This window comes from Oryctolagus cuniculus, chromosome 16 (genome assembly GCF_051225735.1).
Source record: "Oryctolagus cuniculus isolate XC-2025 breed Fujian yellow rabbit chromosome 16, ASM5122573v1, whole genome shotgun sequence".
In the NCBI taxonomy this organism is placed as follows: Eukaryota; Metazoa; Chordata; class Mammalia; order Lagomorpha; family Leporidae; genus Oryctolagus; species Oryctolagus cuniculus.
Genome location: NC_142882.1, coordinates 13250952 through 13274485, shown reverse-complemented (window position 1 = coordinate 13274485; position 23534 = coordinate 13250952). Strand labels below are relative to the sequence as shown.

At 40.3% G+C, this 23534-nt stretch overlaps 1 protein-coding gene across 1 annotated transcript; it reads right to left on the bottom strand.

Annotated features, from left to right (window-relative positions):
- Window positions 1-3746: 3746 nt before the first annotated feature.
- Window positions 3747-19081, bottom strand: LOC138847809 (vomeronasal type-2 receptor 116-like). The gene is made up of 7 exons (XM_089315544.1): window positions 18921-19081; window positions 14735-14903; window positions 12564-12970; window positions 12164-12350; window positions 7847-8074; window positions 7417-7540; window positions 3747-4651 (listed from the first exon to the last, which is right to left on the bottom strand). The coding sequence occupies exons 1-7, from the start codon at window positions 19079-19081 to the stop codon at window positions 3747-3749; spliced, it is 2181 nt and encodes a 726-aa protein (XP_089171670.1).
- Window positions 19082-23534: the final 4453 nt, after the last annotated feature.

Below are 23534 nucleotides of genomic sequence, written 5' to 3'. Positions count from 1 at the left end.
TCCATGGATGGGGTCCCAGCTGCCTCCACCTCCCCTTCTGGGCGAAACTGCCTTACACTGTACACCGCTGACATCCAGAAGGCTTGGGGCATGAGCGGTTTGTGAGGATGAGAAGGAAAAGCTGTGTGTTTTAGAGTTCGTTTTTATTTGATAGCAGAGTGACAGAGAGTGAATGAGAGAAGGGGAGGACAGAAGAACGTCTCTCACTTGCTCTTACAATTGCTCTCAGTAACTCTTTCTTTGAAATAAATTAAGAAACGTTTCAGAACAATCTGGTCTCTGATCCCAAGAAAGTTCACATAACAAAGAGTAGATGACATTGACTGTCACTCAAAACCATGGAGATAATACTGTTTGAAGTTGTGGCCATGTTTGGAGTGAACCAGCAGATGGAGGGCTTCTCTACCCTCCCACCACCCAGTAACTCAGCTTTCCAAATAAATTAGTAAATCTTAAGAAAAAATTCTGTGAGTTACTCAGAGAAATTTCAGTGAAGGAAAAAGTACACCAGTGTACACTCTGCGTTCACAATACTTCTCTACTCACTAGGGAGGGCTGGCTTGGAGATGAGAACAATACAGGTTTTCCCATGGTCACAAGGTTTGCCTGGCTGCCCTCAGTGTGGGATGTGCACAGCCTGTGAATCCTTGGAAAATGCTGGAACTTTGCCCTCTGGCTCGTCCTTTATAGAGAAAGACAGTGGACAACCAACTCATTGGGAAATCCACGGATCCTGGGAAAAATGCAATGACTTCCACCAGTAGACAATCCCATCAGTGGATAAGCCACAGGCCAAGGGAAAATATATGCGGGAAGCATTTTCTGTATGTAAAAATTAGAAAGTTTCCATATATATAATTTTGCATATGACATTGGTTTTAATAGGCTAAAGTAGAAACTGTGTTGGTACTGTGGCCCAGTGAATTAAGCCACCTCTGGAAATGCCCACATCCCATAGAGGGCCAGGTTGGAGTTCCAACTGGTAGACTTTGAATCCTGCTCCCTGATGGGTCTGGGAAAGCAGTGGAAAGAACCAGCTGATGCAAGATGGCTCTTTGGGTCTGTCTCTCTTGTTCGCGGCCCCTATGCCTTTCTAAATAAATAAGTAAGCAAGTAAATCAGTAAATATGTGAAAAGATTGATTTCAAAAATCAAATCCTGAGGTCGGCACGGTGGTGTAGCTGATAAAGCTGCCACCTGCAGTGTCGGCATCCCACTTGGGCACTAGTTTGACTCCTGGCTGCTCCACTTCCGATCCAGCTCTCTGCTATGGCCTGGGAAAGCAGTGGAAGATGGCCCAAGTCCTTGGGCCCTGCACCCATGTGGGAGACCCAGAAGAAGCTCCTGGCTCATGGCTTTGGATCCATGCAGCTCTGGCCATTGCAGCCAACTGGTGAGTGAACCAGTAGATGGAAGACCTTTCTCTCTCTCTGCCTCTCCTCTCTCTGTGTAATCTGACTTTCAAATACAAGAAATGCTGGTGAGGATGTGGGGAAAAACATACCCTAATGCACTGTTGGTGGGAATGTAAGCTGATAAAGCCGCTATGGAAGACTTTATGGAGGACCAGTTTATACCTGTAACAAGGTGTAAAAAAATGAATGTCCTGCTGTGGGCTGTTGGATAAAATAAATATGGTAGACAGAAAGACAAATAACACAGATTCTCCCTTAAATGTGGTAGCTAGCATTTTTAAAATAGTCACAAGATGAAAATTTAAAATAGCAATTTGATATCCGATAACTTTGGACAGCCCTTGTGTCAATTGTTGAGGAACAGTTTGTTTTTTCATACTATTTGTTGAACTCTTACTTAATATAGAATTAATTTTAGGTGTATAAAGTTAATTGAAAATAAATCTTAGTGTAAATTAAGAATGGGAATAGGAGAGGAAGGAGGAAGAAGAGTAGAAGTGTAGGTGCAAGGACAGGTAGCGTGGGAAAAATCATAACATTCCTAAAGTTGTTTTTATGAAATGTGTCAAGTTTAGATACCTTAAATAAAAGGGGTCTGGGGAAATCTAAGAAAAAATTCATTTTGGTTGTGAAGAAAAATAAAGGAAAGAAATATGTCTGTTTATATCATTTTGGCTGCAAATATAGTATTTTGCCTTACTTTGTTTTAAAACTTTGTTGAACAAATTATTAATAACTACACACTACTACACTATGAATGTTCTATGGCTATTTTAAAATTTGCTGTATGTGAGGGAAGTTGAACATTTTTCATTGGATTATTGTTTATAGCCCCTGCCTATATTCCTGCAGAACTATGGTCTTCTTGCTTGGTACTTGTTGAACGCTTTATTTAGTGGAGCTTTAAGCTTTTGAGTCAAATGCAAACTAAAACTATGCTATCTCAAAAATAACAAAATATTAGGTTGAGCAGAAAAATGAAACAATAAAATTGCAAAAAAGAATGGTAAAAATCTGTGAGATGGAAAATTATACAGTTTGAAAAAGGAATAAGTGATGATGGTGCAATGTGTATGGGTTTGAACCAAGACTCCTAAGCCACATATTGACTGTTGCCACTTGTCAGAATTATTCATAAAATGTGAATTCATAGAAACATATGGAGATGATTGGTTGCATGATATGAGTTTGAAAGTGACTTCTTATTACATAAAGAAATTTTTATAGGGTGATGAAAACCCTTCAATCCACTTAGAGAAGACTACTGCCTGAATGTGTGAACATACTGTGCATAATCTGAATGTTCAATATGAATATGCATGCACTTAAATGCTTTTGACTTGTCCAGTTTAAAATTGGTTCATCTTAGCTATGAGAATTTCACGTTAATCCAAACAGCATTGTGTCCCATATGTAATTGGAAAAAGAAAATTTAAAGCAAAGACAAAAATAAAAAAACAATATATTGGCGGAAGAACATACAGTTACTGATTCAGTGCCATGTGTAAGTGGATATTCCATATATGTGTTATAAAAGCACCACTTCAAAATAGTTCAACAATGAGTATTTATTAAGATATTTTTGGACAACACAGTATCTCAACAGAGGAACACTGCATGACCAATCACCTCCCGTATCTGGGAAAGAAATCTCACTTAAATCACAATGTCAACAAAGAAATGACAAGCACTCAGTAGCCAGGGCAAACAGAATGCAAAGCATGTTTAATTAGATGTCCTCACATATATGAGCACTTACATTGTCTATACACTGATAAATAAATAGAAATTAATTCATCTCAACTATTTCAGTGATAGCCTTTTAATATAAAATAGCATTGTTGTTGTAGCCTTGATGGGCATTTACACCATAATTTATTTTTACTCGATATAAAAATTTTCTCTAAACTCCCATTACTAACTCTGAGAGGGAAACAGAAGGTTAGTGACAGAGACAGAGAGACCTCCCATTCAATGCCTCACATCTCTACACCCCCTATGCCTGTGCCTGGGATGAGGCTACAACCAACAACAGTCAGTCAGACCCTAGATTTTCATATGGTTGGACAGGACCAAGTTACGTGAAGATTCACCACTGCCTTCCAGGGTCCCCAGGAATCAGAAGTCCAGGTCAGGAGCCAAAGCCAGAGCCAGAAATTGATGCCATGCACTCAGACTGCTAGGCTGTATGTCCAATACATAAATAGTTTTTAAAGGAAAAAAACCAACTTTAGTTCCTTCATTATTTCTGGATTGCTACTTCAGTCTGGATTCATGGTTCTAAACTCTGAATATGTGATAGCAAAACAAGTGGAAAAATTTTAGAATCCTTTAGAACTTGCTTTTATTCTTTAAGCCTTTCAAAGAGTTCATCTCAGGTCTTATGAGAATAACATAGCACTTGGGGACAAAGATGCAGCCCAGGAGCCCCGCACTGGAGGCCAAGATGGAGAAGACCTCCACAGCCACCATGACCTTCCCCTTGGTGCTGTGGTAGACAGGAAGGAAGGTCACCCAGACACTGCAGAACACCAGCATGCTGAATGTAAGGAACTTAGCTTCATTGAAAGTGTCAGGCAGATTTCTGGCTAGAAAAGCCACAGTGAAGCTGGCCAGGGCCATGGAACCCAGGTAGCCCAGGACACAGTAGAAGGCAGTGACCGAACCCTTATTGCACACCAGGATGATGTGGCCAGGCTCAGAGTGTGTATCTAACTCAATGAAGGGAGGAGAGATTCCCAGCCAGATGCTACAGAGAATCAGTTGGAGGAGGAAGCAGATGGGAATGACAGAGTTAGAAACTCCTGATATCAACAATCGCCTGACAGTTCTGCCAGGTTTTGTAACCTTGAAGGCCAGAATCACAGTGATGGTCTTGGCCAGCACAGTGGAAACAGCCACTGTGAACACAAGGCCAAATGCTATTTGCTGGAGGAGGCAGGTGGCTGTGTTGGGACAGCCAATGAAGAGTAAGGAGCAGAGGAAGCACAGGAAGAGAGTGATGAGCAGGATGTAGCTGAGGGTCCTGTTATTGGCCTTGACTATGGGAGTGTCTTGGTGCTTCACAAAGACCCAGAGGACCGCAGCTGTGAGGACAGAGAAGCACAGAGCCATGCAGGCCAGAGCCATCCCCAGAGATTCCTCAAAGGCCAAGAACGTCATCAACTTAGGGAGGCAGCGACTTCTATCCTGGTTTGGGTATTCGTGATCTTCACATGGGATGCACTGCTTTGCATCTGAGGAAGGAGAAAAACTGAAGGTTTACTTTGTAGAAATTCTGGATTTCTTCCTGTTGTGGAAAATGGTCAACTGCAATGCTGCTGGGAGCTTGTGATATATAGCAGGGTACACCTGATCAAGTTTCTGCATTGCTGTCCAGGGAGGATGCCCATCTGCAGATTGGAACAAACTCATTCAAACAACACCTTCAGCATATGGGGACTAGGTTGACTTATCCTGTGACACAGTCCTGTTCCCATGGGCATGGATGCTTCCCAGCCTTTCTCTGTTCTATCCCCTAAGTCAGCCTCATGCCACACCCTGTATCTCTGTAGCTCAGACACAGAAATAAACAACCCCAAACTCCTAAGATAACCTTACAGCCATCAGTACTACAGTTATTAGCTTGATATCTGGCAGAACAATCTTTCCTCATTTTATATTTTCATTTCCTTGGGAATCCTTTTGTCAATTTTTAATGGAATCTTAAGGTGCATTTTATTGAATAAACAACATTTGGATTTGAATAGAGGTGTTCTGAAAATAAAGAAATTTGGATGTAATTGATATTTTACCCAGTTATTGATGGAGAAATTAGATATTTTTCAAGTTAGTATATAATATAAATTTCAAAATGAATTAATACATTGCATTCTCAGGGTCATAGCAAGTGCATGATAATTAGTATAATACAATTCTCATCAATTCTCATGTTAATGTGATATTAATAGAAGCAGAAGAGATTCCATTCCATTCACTGGTACAATTTTAAGATGATTTATTCCTCCATTCCACCTCCCTTCCTTTCTTTTTTCTCTTTTCCCTTCTTCTTTCCTTCCTTTTTCTTCCTTCCTTCATTCCTTCCTTTTTTAATTTTTGAAATAGCATATTTTTAATTTACATTAAGTCAAAGTCTTAAAACTCCACTGAATCAAGAGTTCAAAAAGTAAAAAGTAATAAGACTATAGATCAGTGGGAATTGTAGGAAATGGATATAAAAATTACCCAAATAAAAGTGCCTGTTTCACTTATACATGCTAAATGTAAAGAAATCACAGATCATTTATAGCAGTATATCATTCTGAAACTCTGAGAAATTTTTTATTTTGTATTGGAACTTTTCACTCATTCTATGAAATCATAACTTGTTACCCCATTGTTCTTGTGGAAGGTGGGGAACAAATTCAGCTCTGGATACCATGTTTTCTCTATTTATTGAAATAACATTTTCTTGCCAATGCAGCAAGAAATAAGTCATAGAGACAAGTCAATGAATGGGTATATCTCTGTTTCAGTTAAATACAGAAGATGGTATTGGGGTCTAGCTACACTTGTTATGAGGGTTTGATTTAGCTTTTTAGATGACACTTCTTCAACCATACAAGATCCTAATGTAATTTAGAGTCAATCTTCCTGGCATTCTTATCTTGAAGTACCCATTTCTCTTCTTGGGGACACCAGGTGCTCTGGCTTCAATCTTAGATACTTTCTACAGTGTTTGTACATACAAGAAAGTATTGTTGTACAACATGCTTCCAGCATATGTTTTTAAATTCTTTTTATTTGTTATTGAATTTTTGCAAAACCTTTGTGCACAGATTAGCTCTTTGTTCTGTTATCTTCTTCATGGCCAAAACTATTTATTTCCTCTAGGAAATGATTAAAACCAAATGGTTGCTAATGCTAACACAATAGGAATTGAGAAGCCTTTTTGGAGGAAATCAAATCATTACAAGGTCTATTTCCCATATTTTAAAAAAATGGAAGTATTTCTCAGTGAGATATAGCACATTTTTTACATTCTTGGTACATTTTTTTTTTTTTTGCAGGCAGAGTGGAGAGTGTGTGAGAGAGAGAGAGATAGAGAGAAAGGTCTTCCTTTTGCTGTTGGTTCACCCTCCAATGGCCGCCACAGCTGGCGCACTGTGGCCGGTGCACCACGCTGATCCAAAGGCAGGAGCCAGGTGCTTCTCCTGGTCTCCCATGGGGTGCAGGGCCCAAGCACTTGGGCCATCCTCCACTGCACTTTTGGGCCATAGCAGAGAGCTGGCCTGGAAGAGGGGCAACCGGGACAGAATATGGCACCCCGACTGGGACTAGAACCCGGTGTGCCGGTGCCGCTAGGTGGAGGATTAGCCTATTGAGCCATGGCACCGACCTGGTACATGTATTTTGATAGGTAATTATTTTTATGTTTGTCTTGTTCAAAAGTTTTTATGAGCATACCAAACTGTATATTTTAGTAGGATGTGATATTCATACTTCACCTTGACTCTTTCCTTTAATAAATTCTATAAATCTAAATGTACCTGTGGTACTAGACATCCTTAATTCCATGGAAAATATTAAAGACAGTGCAGGGAGGAATACAGTATTTCCATGATGACATACAAGCACTAGCTCTGTGCTTATCATGTGTTTGTAAGATGAATTGGTTTCAAGATTTACAGGCACCAATAGAAAGCCTTGATGATTATACATCGTACATTTCTCAGTTGGAAATATAGCAAGTTCCACCTGCAAATCTCAGATGATGACTTATCTAACATGGTGTGATATCTTTTAGAATCAGTGCTACAGTTGACGTTACTAGAATGAGCATCACCAGAGAAGAACTTAAACATAAAGTATCTTTAGTGAGCATAAATGGATATATTGAATGAATGAGTAAATGTGTGCATAGAGAACAATGATGCACTAGGAACTAACTGCAAATCTCTTTGGTTTCTCTTTTGTGGAGAAATAACTAGAACAGTAAAGATATGGATTGGAAATTTTCTACCTGTCTGATTGGCAATTTCTTTCTCTGGACACAAAACACAAGTATAGCAGCAGATAGGTCTTCCTTCCTGTGACATTTTCCTGAATCCTGGACCACAGCTCTGGCTACACACAGATTGAGGGGTCTGAAGAAAAAAGAGAAGCACTGGTCATGGTTTGGTATGTTATCAGCCACCGTGAAGGGTGTCAGTAGATCCCTCCTCACTACATAACACCTTGGCCTTCAATTGAAGGTCACGACTATATCCCCTCCTCCTGTACCTGTGAATAATACCTAGACATCCATTTCAGCATTCCTACGATTGCCATTTCTGTTTCCCCAACCTATTTCCCATGTATTACAAAAGAACCTGATCACTTCACACTTAACCTCTTCACAAGATTATTGGCAGATCTCTCTGTGGGTATCTCGTATCAAAAGAGAATCATACCACTTTGAATGCAACAGGCCATTCTATCATCTCTTCATTGACAAGTAAGCTTTGTTCATGTGGACTCTTGGAGGAAAACTCTCCAATTTTAATAAGCAAGCGAAGACCACTAGGAAAATTCACAACGTTCTGGATATCATAATGTGCCATGTGGTTTCTTGTTTCATGGAAGGATACTTTATCTCCAGCGCTGTTTGTAAATTGGATTTTCCTCAGAAATTGATGGAGCTGGAGGACAGGCATAATTGGAAATAGACAGCACATCCAAATTAGTTGCGGGAAGTCAGATGCTCTAAACAAGCCCTCTTTGTTGTCTTTTGCATTCAGCTTTTCCATTTGGTAGAACATTAATTTTCTTTGGATGCTTAAACATCTCCCGGGTTAAGGTATTCCTCTGCTCCCTCAACAAAACATCAAAGGGTGATTGTCCCCAATCAGAAAAGTTAGTGGTCCAGAGGTTTACTGGAGCACAGACTCTATTGAAGCTTTGGCCATGAAAGATTGGTTGGGGCTTTATGGAAGCTAACTCTACTGTTACCAGTTGGGCAGCACATGGATGGCTACTGAAATAACTTGATAGCTGTTATGAATATTATAGGTGTGTATCTACATAAGTTCTTCATAAGGTTCAAAATATAGTTGATGATTAGTGTATTTTGGTTGGGGAAAAATTAGAGATTAATGCATGATTGTTTCATAAGATATATTTTCCATCAAGAGACTCAAAGCCACTGTAATACCTCAGAAGTCCATATCTATAAGATATGTATATTATGTATATCAGCAATATACATTATACCTTTTAAGGTATACTTATACCTTAACACTGGTTGAACAGGACACAACATGGTGTTCTTTCTCTCCTTGGCTTTGGGTCACTTATTGTGATGACTGTGACTATCTTTGACATATCAGATAGTATGGTATGACCAAAGACAAAATTTCAAATCTATGAAAGCTTATTATGCTTTTATAGTATGTGTTAACCTTGAACCTTCTAGATCACAACACATCTGTACTGGGATACAACTAAGTTGTTATTTTTAAACAACTATCACTTAATTGTGTTTTTATTTTTTTTAATTTTTATTTAATGAATACATTTTTTGACAAGCAGAGTAGACAGTGAGAGAGAGAGAGAGAAAGTCTTCCTATCCGTTAATTCACCCCCCAATTGACCGCTATGGCCAGCATGCTGTGCCCCTCCAAAGCCAGGACACCCAGGTGCTTTCTCCTGGTCTCCTATGTGGGTGCAGGGCCCAAGCACTTGGGCCATCCTCCACTGCCTTCCCAGTCCACAGCAGAGAGCTGGACTGGAAGAGGAGCAACTGGGTTAGATCCGGCGCCCCAACTGGGACTAGAACCCAGAGTGCCGGTGTCGCAGGCGGAGGATTAGCCTAGTGAGCCACAGCACCGGCTAATGAGTGCATTTTTACATAGATACGACTTTATGAATATAGTGGTTCTTTCCCCCATAGCCCCCCTCCCCCCCAGCTACCATCCCACCTCCCTTTCCCTCTCCTATCTCCTTCTTCATTATGGTTCATTTTTAGTATGACTTTATAAACAGAGGACCAACACCATGCTAAGCATAGACTTTAACAATTTGCACCCAGGCACACACACAACATATAGAGTACAGTTTAGGGAGAGAATTTGCAGTCAATTCTCATATTAACATTCATTAGGGACAGAGGTCCTACATGGGGAGCAAGTCACAGTGAATACTGTTGTTCCTTTAATAATTAACACTCTTTTTATGATATCAGCGATCATCTGAGGCTCTTACCATGGGTTCCCAAGGTTATGGAAGACTTTTTTTTGACCATAGATTCCATCGGTATTTGGACATGGCTATAAGCAAAGTGGATGTTCTTTCCTCCCTTCAGAGAAAAGTGTCTCCTTCTTTGATGACTCTTTCTGTCCTCTGAGGTCTCACAGAGATCCTCTGTGTAGGATATTTTTTTGTCACAATGTCTTGGCTTTCCATGCCTGAAATGATCTCGCAGGCCTTTTAGCCCAACAAGGAAGCCTTAGGGTTGATTCTGAGGTTAGAGTGTTATTTATAGCAAATGTTATTCTAGGAGTCTGCTGTGTGGACTGCTTCCCATGTTGGTCTTTCCTTCCTTTTTTAATTATATTATTTTCCCAGGTACTTGATGTTACTTATATCATTATATCATCCTTTTTAAACTTAGACTGATCTATCTGTTGCCTTTAACTTTTAATATGACCATTTTAACAGTGAAGATGGCATTTGTACCACCAATTCTTATGGTTTTGGAGCCCCATGACTAGTTCTTAGGCTGTACCATTAGAGCTCAGTCTGTATGACTGTATGCAGAACCAAACTGTTTTACAGTTATAGACTACCTCCTCCATCTCTTATTTCCCCTCTTATTTTTATCTGGGATCTTTTCCCAATTGCCTTAAAATAAATATAACTCTGTGTAACCTAGAGTTATCAGTATGAAGAAGAGAAATGGGAGAGAGATAGAAAACAGAGAAAAAAAACCAACAGAACAAAACAAAGAGGATATACACGGTAAAAAGTAACAATGGCACTTTTAGAATCAATGTCTTCAAGAGTCCATGACCTAGGCTGGTGCCGTGGTTCACTAGGCTAATCCTCCACCTTGCGGCGCCGACACACCAGGTTCTAGTCCCGGTCGGGGCACTGGATTCTGTCCCGGTTGCCCCTCTTCCAGGCCAGCTCTCTGCTATGGCCAGGGAGTGCAGTGGGGGATGGCCCAAGTGCTTGGACCCTGCACCCCATGGGAGACCAGGAGAAGCACCTGGCTCCTGCCATCAGATCAGCGTGGTGCGCCGGCTGTAGCACGCCGGCCATGGCAGCCATTGGAGGGTGAACCAATGGCAAAGGAAGACCTTTCTTTCTGTCTCTCTCTTTCACTGTCCACTCTGCCTGTCAAAAAAAAAAAAAAGACTCAAAGATTCCATGACCTGATTGTCAAGGGACAGTTTACCAGTTAATTCTTAAATAATGTAGAGGACAAAATTTACAAATAATTTATTAATTATATCTATGGAAGCCTTCTTGAAAAATTAATTTCCTTTCCCAAGGTTTGACTCTAATACTGTAGTTTATAAAACATACTTCTAATGCTTAAATACAATTTGATTATTAAGTAAATGTTCTGATGCTAATTTTTACAAATATTTTACTTTTTCTAGACATCACCCTTATTTAATATATCCTACAAATTTATGAGCGTATTTGTCCTTTGCACATGCAAACAGAATTTTCTAAATACATTCTATATGTGGGGAATGGATTCATGTAAGCCAGGGTTAAACCCAGAAATATTCAGCTGACTGAGCAGGCAAATCCTGTGCTCATGTGCATCCTCAGTAGTCTCATATGTAAGAAATGGGACTACAGTCCATGCTCCCTGATTGCTGCAGAGTTTGTAAGGGCAGTTGGTCTAACATGCTTCATTTCCCATCCATTTCCTATCATGTTTAGGATATTATGTGAAATCCATTTCTGTTTTCACAAAAAGTATCTTATCTCATCCAGGGCTTAGGCCACAGGTTATGCAGGATTATAAATCAAATTAAACTGCTGTCAGATTTGAACGATATTTGCAACAAAATACATGGAACTGAAGATCACTATGCTGAGTGAAGTACTCCAGGCCCAGAAAGGCAAATATCATATGTTTTTCTGATTTGTGGAAGTTAATATACAGAGTATAAACATTGTGACAGTATCCTAGCATTTAGTATGTTGTTTCACTGAAGCATATGGTGTATATGACATATACCCTTATCTTCCTGTACTAGCAACATTGTCATCAATCACTCTCCTTGTGATATTAATATCCTTATTCCAAGAAAAAACTGTAGATATGGATATATATAAAATACGTACCTTTGATGTACATGTGGCAGGATGTCAAAATTGTTAAATTTTACAAATGAAAAATTTATAGAAATGAAAAATAATTTATCAATACGTCTTTTTTGGCTTTGTATAAATTCCAAGGAATATTATGGCATGACAACTTTTTATCTGTCAAATTTTCTCACGTATTGCAGCATTTCAGCCTACATTACAAACTTTTCTGATACCATTTCTGTTCAGAAAGTAACCATTCAAAATCCATAGAGATTGAAATTTCCAGCCAAAGCCAACAATCACAGATATACCAATAACCAATGGAAAGAACCCAACTTCTGATGTACCTAATCTCTCTGACCCTGAGAAGATAGCAGGGTCATGATGCTGTATCTCAATACAACATCTCTAGATTCCATCAGGTGGCAACTTTCTGTTCTGTTTTAGGGGAGGTTTACCTGCCAGGGAAGAATCATAGGTTGTATTGCTTCTCCTGGAGATCCCATTTCTACTTTCTCCAAAATCATTTTATGGAGGACGTGGGCCACTGTGTAGACAGCATTGTAGACTAAATAGCTGGAGTCAGATATGGTCAGCAAGTCAATATGTCCTGGAAGAAACTCTAAGGAGGTATTTGGTGGGCAGCTTCCAATATGTCCACAAAATGATCCTTCAAGTGAGCAGTGCAGATGGAAAAGCCATAATTTACTGAAATAAAAGTCTTCTGGGTAGTGGGAAGGGTTTGCCATCTTGACAAAATGTTTGAGGCCAGGGATTTCTTCCTTGTGGGGTGAAAATGAGAAGCCTCCGTGCAAAGAATGCAACATGTGGTTTGTCTCAGACATAACAAGATCCCACTTTGATGTCATGATCCACACTTTCCCGATGGTTACAAAGGACTGCACTGAAATGTCCACACTGATGAGACCTCTTACATCACCATAGAGTATATGCACATTTGCAGATGAAACTCTGATGCTACTCATGAAAGTGAGATCACCATACCCATACAACTTCTTTGTGACAGGGAGCTTAACTGTAAAGGCCACACAGATACCTTTCTTGAGCATCTCTGCTTCAAAATACTGAAGGAACTGCTCTCCTTTCATGTCATCAGACACAAAGAGCACCACCCAAGTCCAGCCAAAATGCAGCAACAAGTAGATCATTCCATGGCCCAAAGAGCTGTCACTGGTTGCCATCTGATAGAGTGAGGGAAACTGATCTTTATCATTTAGCATGGGATCAAAAGGGCCATAGGTGAGCTGAAAGCAAAGAAAAACATGATCAAACTTTTGTAGGATTTGTGTTATCTCTCTTGGAAGTGAGTGAAAAGAATTTCTCCCCAAGGTCAACTTTAAATAGGTTACTATTGTGTGAAAAGAAAGAGTGCAGTAGAGATGAAAAATCTTGCTACTCTGGCCACAGAGAAGACCATGCTTCGCATGCCCATTGCTTTAGGTGAATAAATGTGACTCCTCCTTCATAGCTTTAAAGAAAATCTGTCAGTTTCTGTATGCTCTTCATGTCCTGCAGTGGGGCCTGAGGAAGAAGGAACTTTGGATGTTGCTTCACCCATCCTTGCCCAGGGTGACTGGTGGAGTAGAGCCACCTCCTCCAGCAGCCACCATTGTAGATAACTCTGAGACAGAAATCTCTACTGTGTTGATCTCTTGGTATTTGGAGTGCATTGATTACCACAGGAAACCTGCATTGTCTCCAAGAATATAATCACCAACCTTTTTTAATTTGGGGCAAAATATTTTTTCCAATCCAGAATCCTCTGCTCACCATATGGCCTATGTTTGACAGGCACATGTTCTGATTGTTGCTTGTATAGTGGGTCCCTGGGGAAGTATTTTTGAGATACTGACACAGACCTGGGGAGGCAGTGATAATGACTCAACTCACTGGGTCATGGCATTCATGTGGAATGACTTCCTGGTTCTACACATGTGCAATGGTAGACTAAGCCCAACACCATGTCAGACATTTGGTAAGCAAATCAGCTGAGTTGTTTATAATAGAGCTCCTTGTCTGCCTGGCTACTTCCCTGTCTCCCAAAGATTGGAATAAACCCATGTCCACAGTTCTGATATGCACAGTTGTAGATGGCATGGCCACTGGGAATCCTGAGAAAAATCAACCTGTGTGCTTGTGACTAATTAGCATTGGGAACATGATCGGTTGAGCTCCAGTGTAGCAAGATGTGAGTCTCAACACTCCATGGTGGAGCCAGCATAGTGGCACTGTGTGTTAGCCTACCAATGATGATACCAGCATCCCACTTCTAAGTGCCAGTTCAAGTCCTGGATAATCTGCTTTTGATCTACTTGCCTGCTGTTGTACTGGAGGAGTCAGCAATGTATAACAAAAGTACTAGGCCCCTTTCTACCATGTGGTATAACAGGAGGGAAATCCTGGCTGCTGGCTGCTGGCTGGCTCAGATCTAGCTGTTGTGGGCATCTGGGGAGTGACCCTGTGGTTAAGAGATCCACTCCAATGCCATGTGTATGTGTATGTGTATGTGTATGTGACTTTCCATCTTTCTCCATTGCTTTGCCTTTTAGATAAACAAATATAGAAGTCTTTAAAAAATATTTTTCACTGTCTGTTACCCTCATTGTTTTCCCAAAGGGGACCCAGATGCATTCCCTATATCCAACTGTCCTAGGTCTCTGGATGCCACCTGAGATGGTGCTGTCCTTGGATGGGGAACATCTGTGTGCTGTGGACATTATGAAGTGTAGAGGTGAGACTATTAGACAGCCTATGCTTCCAGCAGGTGGGAGATGGTTACACAGGCCCTAGACAGGAATCTTAAGAAGGCTGTCAACAGGCCCTGCTATTTCCCTTTCTCCCTTCTCCTTCCCCTGTTAATAATCTCACATCCTTAGGAAATCCATGGGATCTCTCCTATACCATGGTGTGGTATGTATACTCGGCTGCCCCATTTCCATTTTTCAGAGGTGAGAGAATGGTGTTGGAGGAAATTTAACTATTGCCCTCCAGATTCACAGCTCATTTACCTGTGGGTTTTTGTAGAGCTCCAAAAGCGTTCCAAACTCAACAGACAATGCTGATGTAGTTCCAGCAATGACAGCAACGTGTCTCCCTTGTGTATGGCAGGTGTAGTTAGGGAAAGGCACATTAATCCCAATCAACCAATATACTATGCTCAGTAAGGTGTACTGTTCACTGGCAAAGGCATTGAAGAATTTGAAACCAAGGGTCAGGTTGGGGAGGAGCTGGGAGTCCTTATTGATCTCCTGGATGGCAAAGCGGAAGGCCAGCACATATTGGTAGTTCTTCCACAGCCACCTAAAGAGAGGGGCAGCATCCGGGAGAGGGTGAGACCATGGAATTCAGAGCAACAACACAGCCACACCCTGAAGCAGCAGTGGTCAGACTCAGGCTTCCACTCAGTTGTGCCTCAGCTTTGGAAAAAGAAGGAGATGCGAATGAGGTTTCAAGGGCTCTAGAAGATTGTAGAATGGCCCTTGGACTCCTCTGAAGCAAACTGTGCCCATGATCATACTCACCTTCATGAACCCTTCAGGAAAGCTTCAATGCATCCCAACCTAAGGACAACACCCAGGAGCAAGCATTTCTGTTTCCAGTAATTTCTGGAGTAGGCTGAATGCCACCTGACTCATCAGTTGTTTAAAGTTTTAGAACATTCTCCTCGGCCAGGTCCATCTGAGTCATTTGTCCCTGGTCCTTGCTTTAATTTCCTATTCTAATGTTTTGCTTTGCTCAAATCAGATTTAACATTTTGTTTTCCTTGAAATGTAAACATTTTTCTCCTGAACTCAGATAATTTAGGATGTTTCCTTAGTTTCCATTTTTTTCTCTATTGAATTCATATTTTTCATTTCATATTTTACACTTGTATGTTCAATCCTTTTTTCTATATATCTTCTTAAAAACTTGTTACTAATACAAAGATATATGATTGTATATATTCCAGATACAGTCCTAAGAAGATAACCACACTTCCCTCCTTCAATTCTTCCTCCTTCCTTTCTCTTTTTTCTATTCATCTTTGCTATAACATAATTTCAATTTACTCTATAATCACAGCATATATCTTGAGTGAAAATAGTTTCTTAGAATTTAAGAGCTCTCACATTTCATGTGTATGAGAAATTGGATGGTCTATTTTCTCACTATGGGTTTCTTTTTTTCTTCTTCCCTTGGAATTCTGTTGAACTTTTATAACTTATTACATTTCTTCCAGAATTTGAATGCTAAGAATATTCATACCTGTTAATAAGTTGCATGGGACTTAATATATTCATCCAATCATTCCTTTAGTTGCTTTGCACTGAATATTATGTTTCTGTGTTGGGCTTAACTAATAGTTTGTCATTTCTTCATTTCCTCAATATTATAATACATATTCAAAAAGTTTCTAATTGGCAGTGCTTTATTTTTGCTGATTGCCAATTATTGGGTCACACAGTGTTGTACATGTTGTTCTTATATGTGGAGTTTGAAATTGAATTTTGTCTTATTGATAAGTCAGCATTCTATACACACTTAATCTGAGGAGATTTTCAGATCACATAGAGGAGTTCTTAAAATTGAGGTTGACCTGGCACAGAATTTATGCTAGTGGCATGTGTCCATAGCTTAAATTTATTTGTTTGAATTACAAAATAAATTCATTGAATAAACATTTTCTGTTAATCTTTTGGCCTTAGTAGAATAATTTTTCACTGTGAAGAGCACACTGCATTCACCTTGGGTTATTTATAACACTTGCTGTCAGCTGAAAGTTGACTAGCTTAATTCTTTTTTGCTGAAGGCAAAGTTGTCAGTTGTTAATTTCAGGACCTGGCATGCTGAGTTACTATTTTGAGTAAACAGGAATGTCTGACACCAAGGCAGACTTAGATATTATGATATTTTGGGTGCCAGCACTGTGGCATAGCAGGTAAAGCTGCCACTTGCAATGCCAGCATCCCATAGGGGCACTGATTCAAGTCCTGGCCGCTCCACTTCTGATCCAGCTCTCTGCTATAGCCTGGGAAAGCAATAGAAGATGGCCTAAATCTTTGGCTCCTGCTCCCATGTGGGAAGATCGGAAAGAAGCTCCTTGCTCCTGGCTTCAGCTGGGTGCAGCTCCGGCCATTGTGGCCAATTGGGGAGTGAAACAGTGGATGGAAGACCTCTCTCACTGTCTGCCTCTCCTCTCTCTGAGTAACTCTGACTCTCAAATAAATAAAATTAATCTTAAAAAAGATATTTTGAGAAATGTATACTAAATGTTGCTGCAAGCCACAACATGAATAAAACAGGAAACATGGTGCACTCCAATTTGTCAGTCACAAAAGACCACAAAGGATATGAATCAACTCACATGAGGGGGCCGTAATAGGCTGACCCTCAGAGACACAAGACAGAGGGGTGGTACGCAGTATGGGAGAAGGAATGAAGGATGTGGAGACACTGAAAAGGAGTTAGGGATTTGTGAGCAGGTGATAAACATCTAGATGTTTATCAACAATGATTTGGTAACTCTTTTAAAAATCTTGATAAAAGACTTTATCTCATTATTTAATGATGTACCCCCAGCATCTCAGAGAAATATGCAGTTTATTAAATAAAACTGATCATTAGAGTATTACAGCCACACAAAATTAATGCCAAATCAAAGGCCAAATATTGGGTAAACAAATGTGGGATATGCACATAAAATAACTCCTGTCAGGCAAATAACAACATAACTTCCATCAGCTTTAAGGAAGTTCAATCACAGTATTGAAGCTGGAGCTTGAAGTCAAACTTCACAAAAAATTAATCATCTGAGCCCATATTAACTAAAGGAGATTGAAGCAAATGCAATTTTAGAGTGTGGCAAGCACATGAGGGCTAAAGGTCTGCACAAATTAGGGTGGCCAGACACTTTTCTACCTGGGGAAGAGAAGGCAGAGAGCAAAGCCTGGCCTCCAGTTTGTGGCATGGGCTGACCTTTCACCCTGAGATCATGAACAAGGCAGCTCCTCACTGTCTCCCATACAGAGTCCCTGAGATGAGAGATTAATTCACCTTTAGAAAATCACATCCTATCTCCCTAAATCTGACAGAGTACAAACAATCAGTAGCTGCCACATAACCAGAAGATTCACATGCATAAAGTGTTTACCATAAATATCCCATTAGGCATTTTCGCTAATAATATAGAAATTAAAAATGCACAAAGAAATTTAATGAAACATTGAGAAGGGACAGAACACTGTGAAGGCACCAACTAGGAGAGACTACATGTTTTAACACTGTGCCTCAGAGATCACCAGCCCATTAGCAGTTGCCCATAGTGCATGGCAACCTGCTGAGTTGATAAGCATTAAATTCCAAAAGTGCTGATAAGAACAGACATGCTCCATTTAAACCAACATCTCTCTGCCTCACTCTCTTCTGAACACATGAGCATGTGGTTCTCTGCAGTGAGTCAGAAGCACACTCCACTGTCACCACCAACAAGGGTGCAGAGACAGGATGTCTTGTTTCTAATCCTCTTCAGGCATCCACGTTAACAGTTACTAAAACACATGCTGCACAGGTGTGTCAAGCCCAGAATTAATGCAGTTTCTGTGTGGTTCCTGGAGAAAAACCTTCAGGATCCAAGTGAAAGTCTTGGGGAAGATAAATCCCTTTAATCTTGCTACATTCAGGGACTCAAGCCTGCAGTCTGAAGGGGCTCAGTTAATGATGTGTGGTGGGACAAAGTCTGTTTATGGTGGCACATCTTAGATATACATGGATTCACTATTGGGTACAATAGTGACAATGCTCTTTTCAGCACTGGAAATCAGAGTGACCCCTTAATCTTAACACTGACCACAGACCAGGGTCTCAGTGCCTCAGGACACCTGTGCCCACTCCATGCATGCAGGTAGGATTGGAGTCCCCACATTCTGCCTCATTCCAAGATGCTGAGGGCTGTATTTGAGAGATCTAAGCCAATGGAGTGGGCAGATAATCATTGATGTCACTTCTCTGTCCCTGAAGGACCAAGAAGCAAATAGAAAAATGAACAGCAAGGCATGGAAGGTACAAGAATGGAGTGAACCTGCAACTTCCTTTATTGGCATTTTGGCACTTTCTTCATACCTTCTAGCATTCTCAGAAAGGATTAAACACAGTAGTAACACACACTCACATTCAATGGTAGCCACACTTAATGCATACACACAATCTTGAACTTACCAAGATACAACAGTTTTATACTGGGGACGATGTAAAAAAGACATCTGGACCTTTTTGCTTTCTGGTTCTGGGTAGTAGAGAGGGAAAAAACCACCCAGGATCAGGTCTCCATCTTGGTTGATACTTGGCTTAAGGTAATTATTGCATTCCCTGTGGGTCATGCCCTGTGAAGTGTGTATAGTGTGCAGGAGTAGGCACAGAACACTCACAGACAACATCTTGCCAGGGTTTTCACAATTCAGAGACGAAGCCCAAAATGTCAGCTGAGATTAAGGAACAAGGAGCTGGCAGGTGTTGGCAGGCTCAATCCCCTGCAGAGAACTGCTCTCTGTGCAGGGCACTGCTGAATCCTAGTATTGCTGTCAGCCAGTCTAGTGAGTCAGAAAGGGACACAACTGGAAACTACAGGGAGTCATTTCTAAAGAAGTCCATGCAGTGAGACATTAGTGTCCATGTGATCAGCACAGCACTGGCAGCTCAGCCTTTTCTTTGCTTCACTGTGTCCCATACAGAAACTCAAGGAATCACCCTGCCCTGGGGCTCTGCACCTGTTACCCTCCATTCTAGGGGAAAACACGTTGGAAAAACATGTTTTGGACTCTCATTCCTCTCCTCCTTGTATGATTTCATCATGGTCCAACAAGGCACTGGGGACCACCTAATGATTGGACAGTGCACAAAGGGCTAAGTGTTACTCCAGTGGACTTCTTGGTGTGTTTGGCAAGTTTAGAAAGAGTTGCTGCTAGGATCAACAAAACGTCCAGTTGCATCATTCCACATATGAGTTGGAAAGAAGTCAAGGGCTGATGTCTATCATTGATGACTCTGTGCTCCCCACCCAGTCTCTTCATTGCTGTGTCTAATATCATTCTCAAGTTTGCAAAACTCTGCTGAGAACATTGGCTTCGTGATTAAGAATGAGCAGGCATATTCAGAAAAGGGTACCAATTCTCTCACCATGTATAGCCCTCCACACAATTAATCCAGTTACCCACTTCCCTGAGGTTCTCCCCATTTAACAAGCCTTTAGCATTGGTATGGTTTCCATGTGACAAGTGAAAGGAATTCTGTTCTGTATCAAACATGGATTTCTAAGGCTGTCTATTTTCTCTCACTTTTTACAGGAAACATTCTCAACCAGATTCCTCTACCTTTTTAATTAATAATCTCCTTACCTGTTTAATTGTTAACTTTAAATCATCTAGATTTATGGATCTGAGTGAATGTGTTGATAGCTGTACACATTGTGGATGCATTCATCTGGCTCTTTGCCATGTGTTTTACCCCACATCCTCTTCATTTTTTTAGGTTGACCACATTAAAGTCAAGTGCCTCAGCATTTTTGCAAGTAAACTGCATGCTGTTCCCAGGCTCCCCATGATGTGCAACACATCACTTGAACTCATTGGTCTTGTCTAAATGAAATTTTATTCCTCTAACTTCTCCTGAGCATTGAAACTCCCAACCTTGGTAACCTTTGTTCTTTTCTACTTCTGTGAATAATGACATGGGGATTTTGACAGGATTTGCACTAAGTTATTATATGCCTTTTGATATTATGTATATTTGAAGACTATTAATACTTATAATACACAATATCATATTTCTTTGCATTTATTTGTGTGTATATCCATTTATCTTATGAAGATTTTAGTTTGTATATCTTTCACTTCCTTGCTTAAATTTATTGAGTTTAGTTTCCCCATCATGATCATGCTCTTCAAGGTTGTACCCCTTACCTATGATATATCTTGTAGCAACCAATTACACTAATTCACAAATAAGCCTCCATTCTACAAGACTCACACACCAACTTAAAAAGAAAGGAGAAAAGTACTTAATAAATGCATGAAGAATTAGAAATTGAAGAAATAACATGTCATAGAACAGAAGACACATGGTTGACGGTTTCATCAGATCAGGAAGAAAAAGGGGTCAGGTAGGTAGTGGGTAAGAATGTGATTTTTTTTTGTGGAATTCTAGAGGAATCTTTGAATGGTAGGTAGCAACAGTGGTGGGGAAGGGGCCTACTTCCAAGGGCCACCATGTAACTGAGAGATGAAGGGTCTAGAATTTGTGGAGGTGGACAGATGAGCCTCATGCCTCCTGGACTTCATCCAACATCTCTCTAACATGGCAATGATTCAGGCAACAGGTATGCCTGATAATGTTTTTAGCAAGCTGTCATCCTTGTCTGAGCTGGAGCTTTAAATTCTATATAAAATATTCTAATGATAGCATATTGTAGGCATAATACTTGGGGTAACTACTCAAAAATATATAGGCCAACAGAGAAATGAATGGTATCACATTGTTCACATGAACACATATAGTCACATGGACATGGTTCATGTTTAATCCATTTCTAGGATTCCGAATTTGGGGTGTGAGGGTTCCACTACTTAGGAACTAACTATGCATTAGGAATTCAACCTCTGTTGTTATGGAAAACACTTGAAAAATTCCCTAGGATTGTCCCACTATGGAAACACAATATGAAATAATGGCCATTGGCTAAGATCCTCCATAAAGAGGCAGTTGAAATTTGAATGGAATAAAAGGGACAAAGTCAAATATGTATAGTCTCTACAAGGATGAATGTGTCAATCATAATCTCTTGAATTTTAGTGTACCATAATATGATAATTATTCTGATTGTATATACCTAACATTTTAGAATATATAAAGGAACACATTTGGTATTTATATATATGCTTTGGGTTGCCATCTCTTTCTGTACCACTTCCATCTCTATTCATTAGCTTTTTTTCCTGGAAAACTTTTATTTAATAAATGTAAATTTCAAAAGTACAACTTTTGGATTATAGCAGTTCCCCCCCCTTAACCACCCTCCCACCTGCAAACCGTCCATCTCCTACTCCTTTTCCCATCCCATTCTTCATTTTTTTGAAAGATTTATTTATTTATTTGAGAGTCAGAGTTACACAGAGAGAGGAGAGAGAGAGAGGAGAGAGGGAGAAAGAGAGAAAGAGAGAAAGAGAGAGAGAGAGGTCTTGCATCCGATGGTTCACTCTCCAATGGCTGCAATGGCCAGAGCTATGCCGATCCGAAGCCAGGAGCCAGGAGCATCCTCCACGTCTCGCACATGGGTGCAGGAGCCCATGGACTTGGGCCATCTTCTACTGCTTTCCCAGTCCATAGCAGAGAGCTGGATCGGAAGTGAGGCAGCTGGGTCTTGAACAGGTGCCCATATGGGATGCCGGTGCTTCAGGCCAGGGCGTTAAACCTCTGTGCCACAGCACCACCCCCAATTCTACATTGAGATTCAATTTCAATTATCTTCATATACAGAAGATCAACTTAGTATATATTAAGCAGAGATTTCAACAGATTGCACCTACATAGACACACAAAGTATAAAGTACTATGTGAATACTAGTTTTACCATTAATTTGTTTAACAAAAACATTAAGGACAAAGATTTTTTATAATTTTTAAAAAATTTTTAAATTTATTTTTTATTTATTAAATACATATTTCCAAAGTACAGTTAGTGGAATACAATGGCTTCCCCCCCCCCATAATTTCCCTCCCAATCACACCCATCCCATCTCCCGCTCCCTATCCCATACCATTCACATCATGATTCATTTTCAATTATCTTTATATACAGAAGATCGATTTAGTATAAAGTAAAGATTTCATCGGTTTGCACCCACACAGAAACACAAAGTGTAAAATACTGTTTCAGTACTAGTTATAGCATTACTTCACATTGGACAACACACTAAGGACAGATCCCACATGAGAAGTAAGTACACAGTGACTCCTGTTGTTGACTTAACAATTTGACACTCGTGTTTATGGCATCAGTAATCTCCCTAGGCTTAGTCATGAATTGCCAAGGCTATGGAAGCCTTTTGAGTTTGCTGACTTCGATCTTATTCGGACAGGGTCATAGTCAAAGTGGAAGTTCTCTCCTCCCTTCAGAGAAAGGTACCTCCTTCTCTGATGGCCCCATTCTTTCCACTGGGATATCACTCAAAGAGATCATTCATTCAGGTCTTTTTTTTTCCAGGGTGTCTTGACTTTCCATGCCTAAAATACTCTCATGGGCTCTTCAGCCAGATCTGACTGCCTTAAGGGCTGATTCTGAGGCCTGAGTGCTGTTTAGGACATCAGCCATTCTATGAGTCTGCTGTGTATCCCTCTTCCCATGATGGATTGTTCTCTCCCTTTTTGATTCTATCAGTTAGTATTAGCAGACACTAGTCTTGTTTGTGTGATCCCTTAACTCTTAGACCTATCAGTGTGATCAATTGTGAGCTGAAATTGATCACATGGACTAGTGAGGTGGCATTGGTACATGCCACCTTGATGGGATTGTATTGGAATCCTCTGGCATGATTCTAACTCCACCATTTGGGGAAAGTCCGATTGAGCATGTCCCAAATTGTACATCTCCTCCCTCTCTTATTCCCACTGTTATATTTAACAGGGATCACTTTTCAGTTAAAATTTAAACACATAAGAATAATTGTGTGTTAATTACAGAGTTCAACCAATAGTACTAGAACAAAAAAATACTAAAATGGATAAAGTATTACATTGTACATCAACAGTCAGGACAAGAGCTGATCAAATCACTGTTTC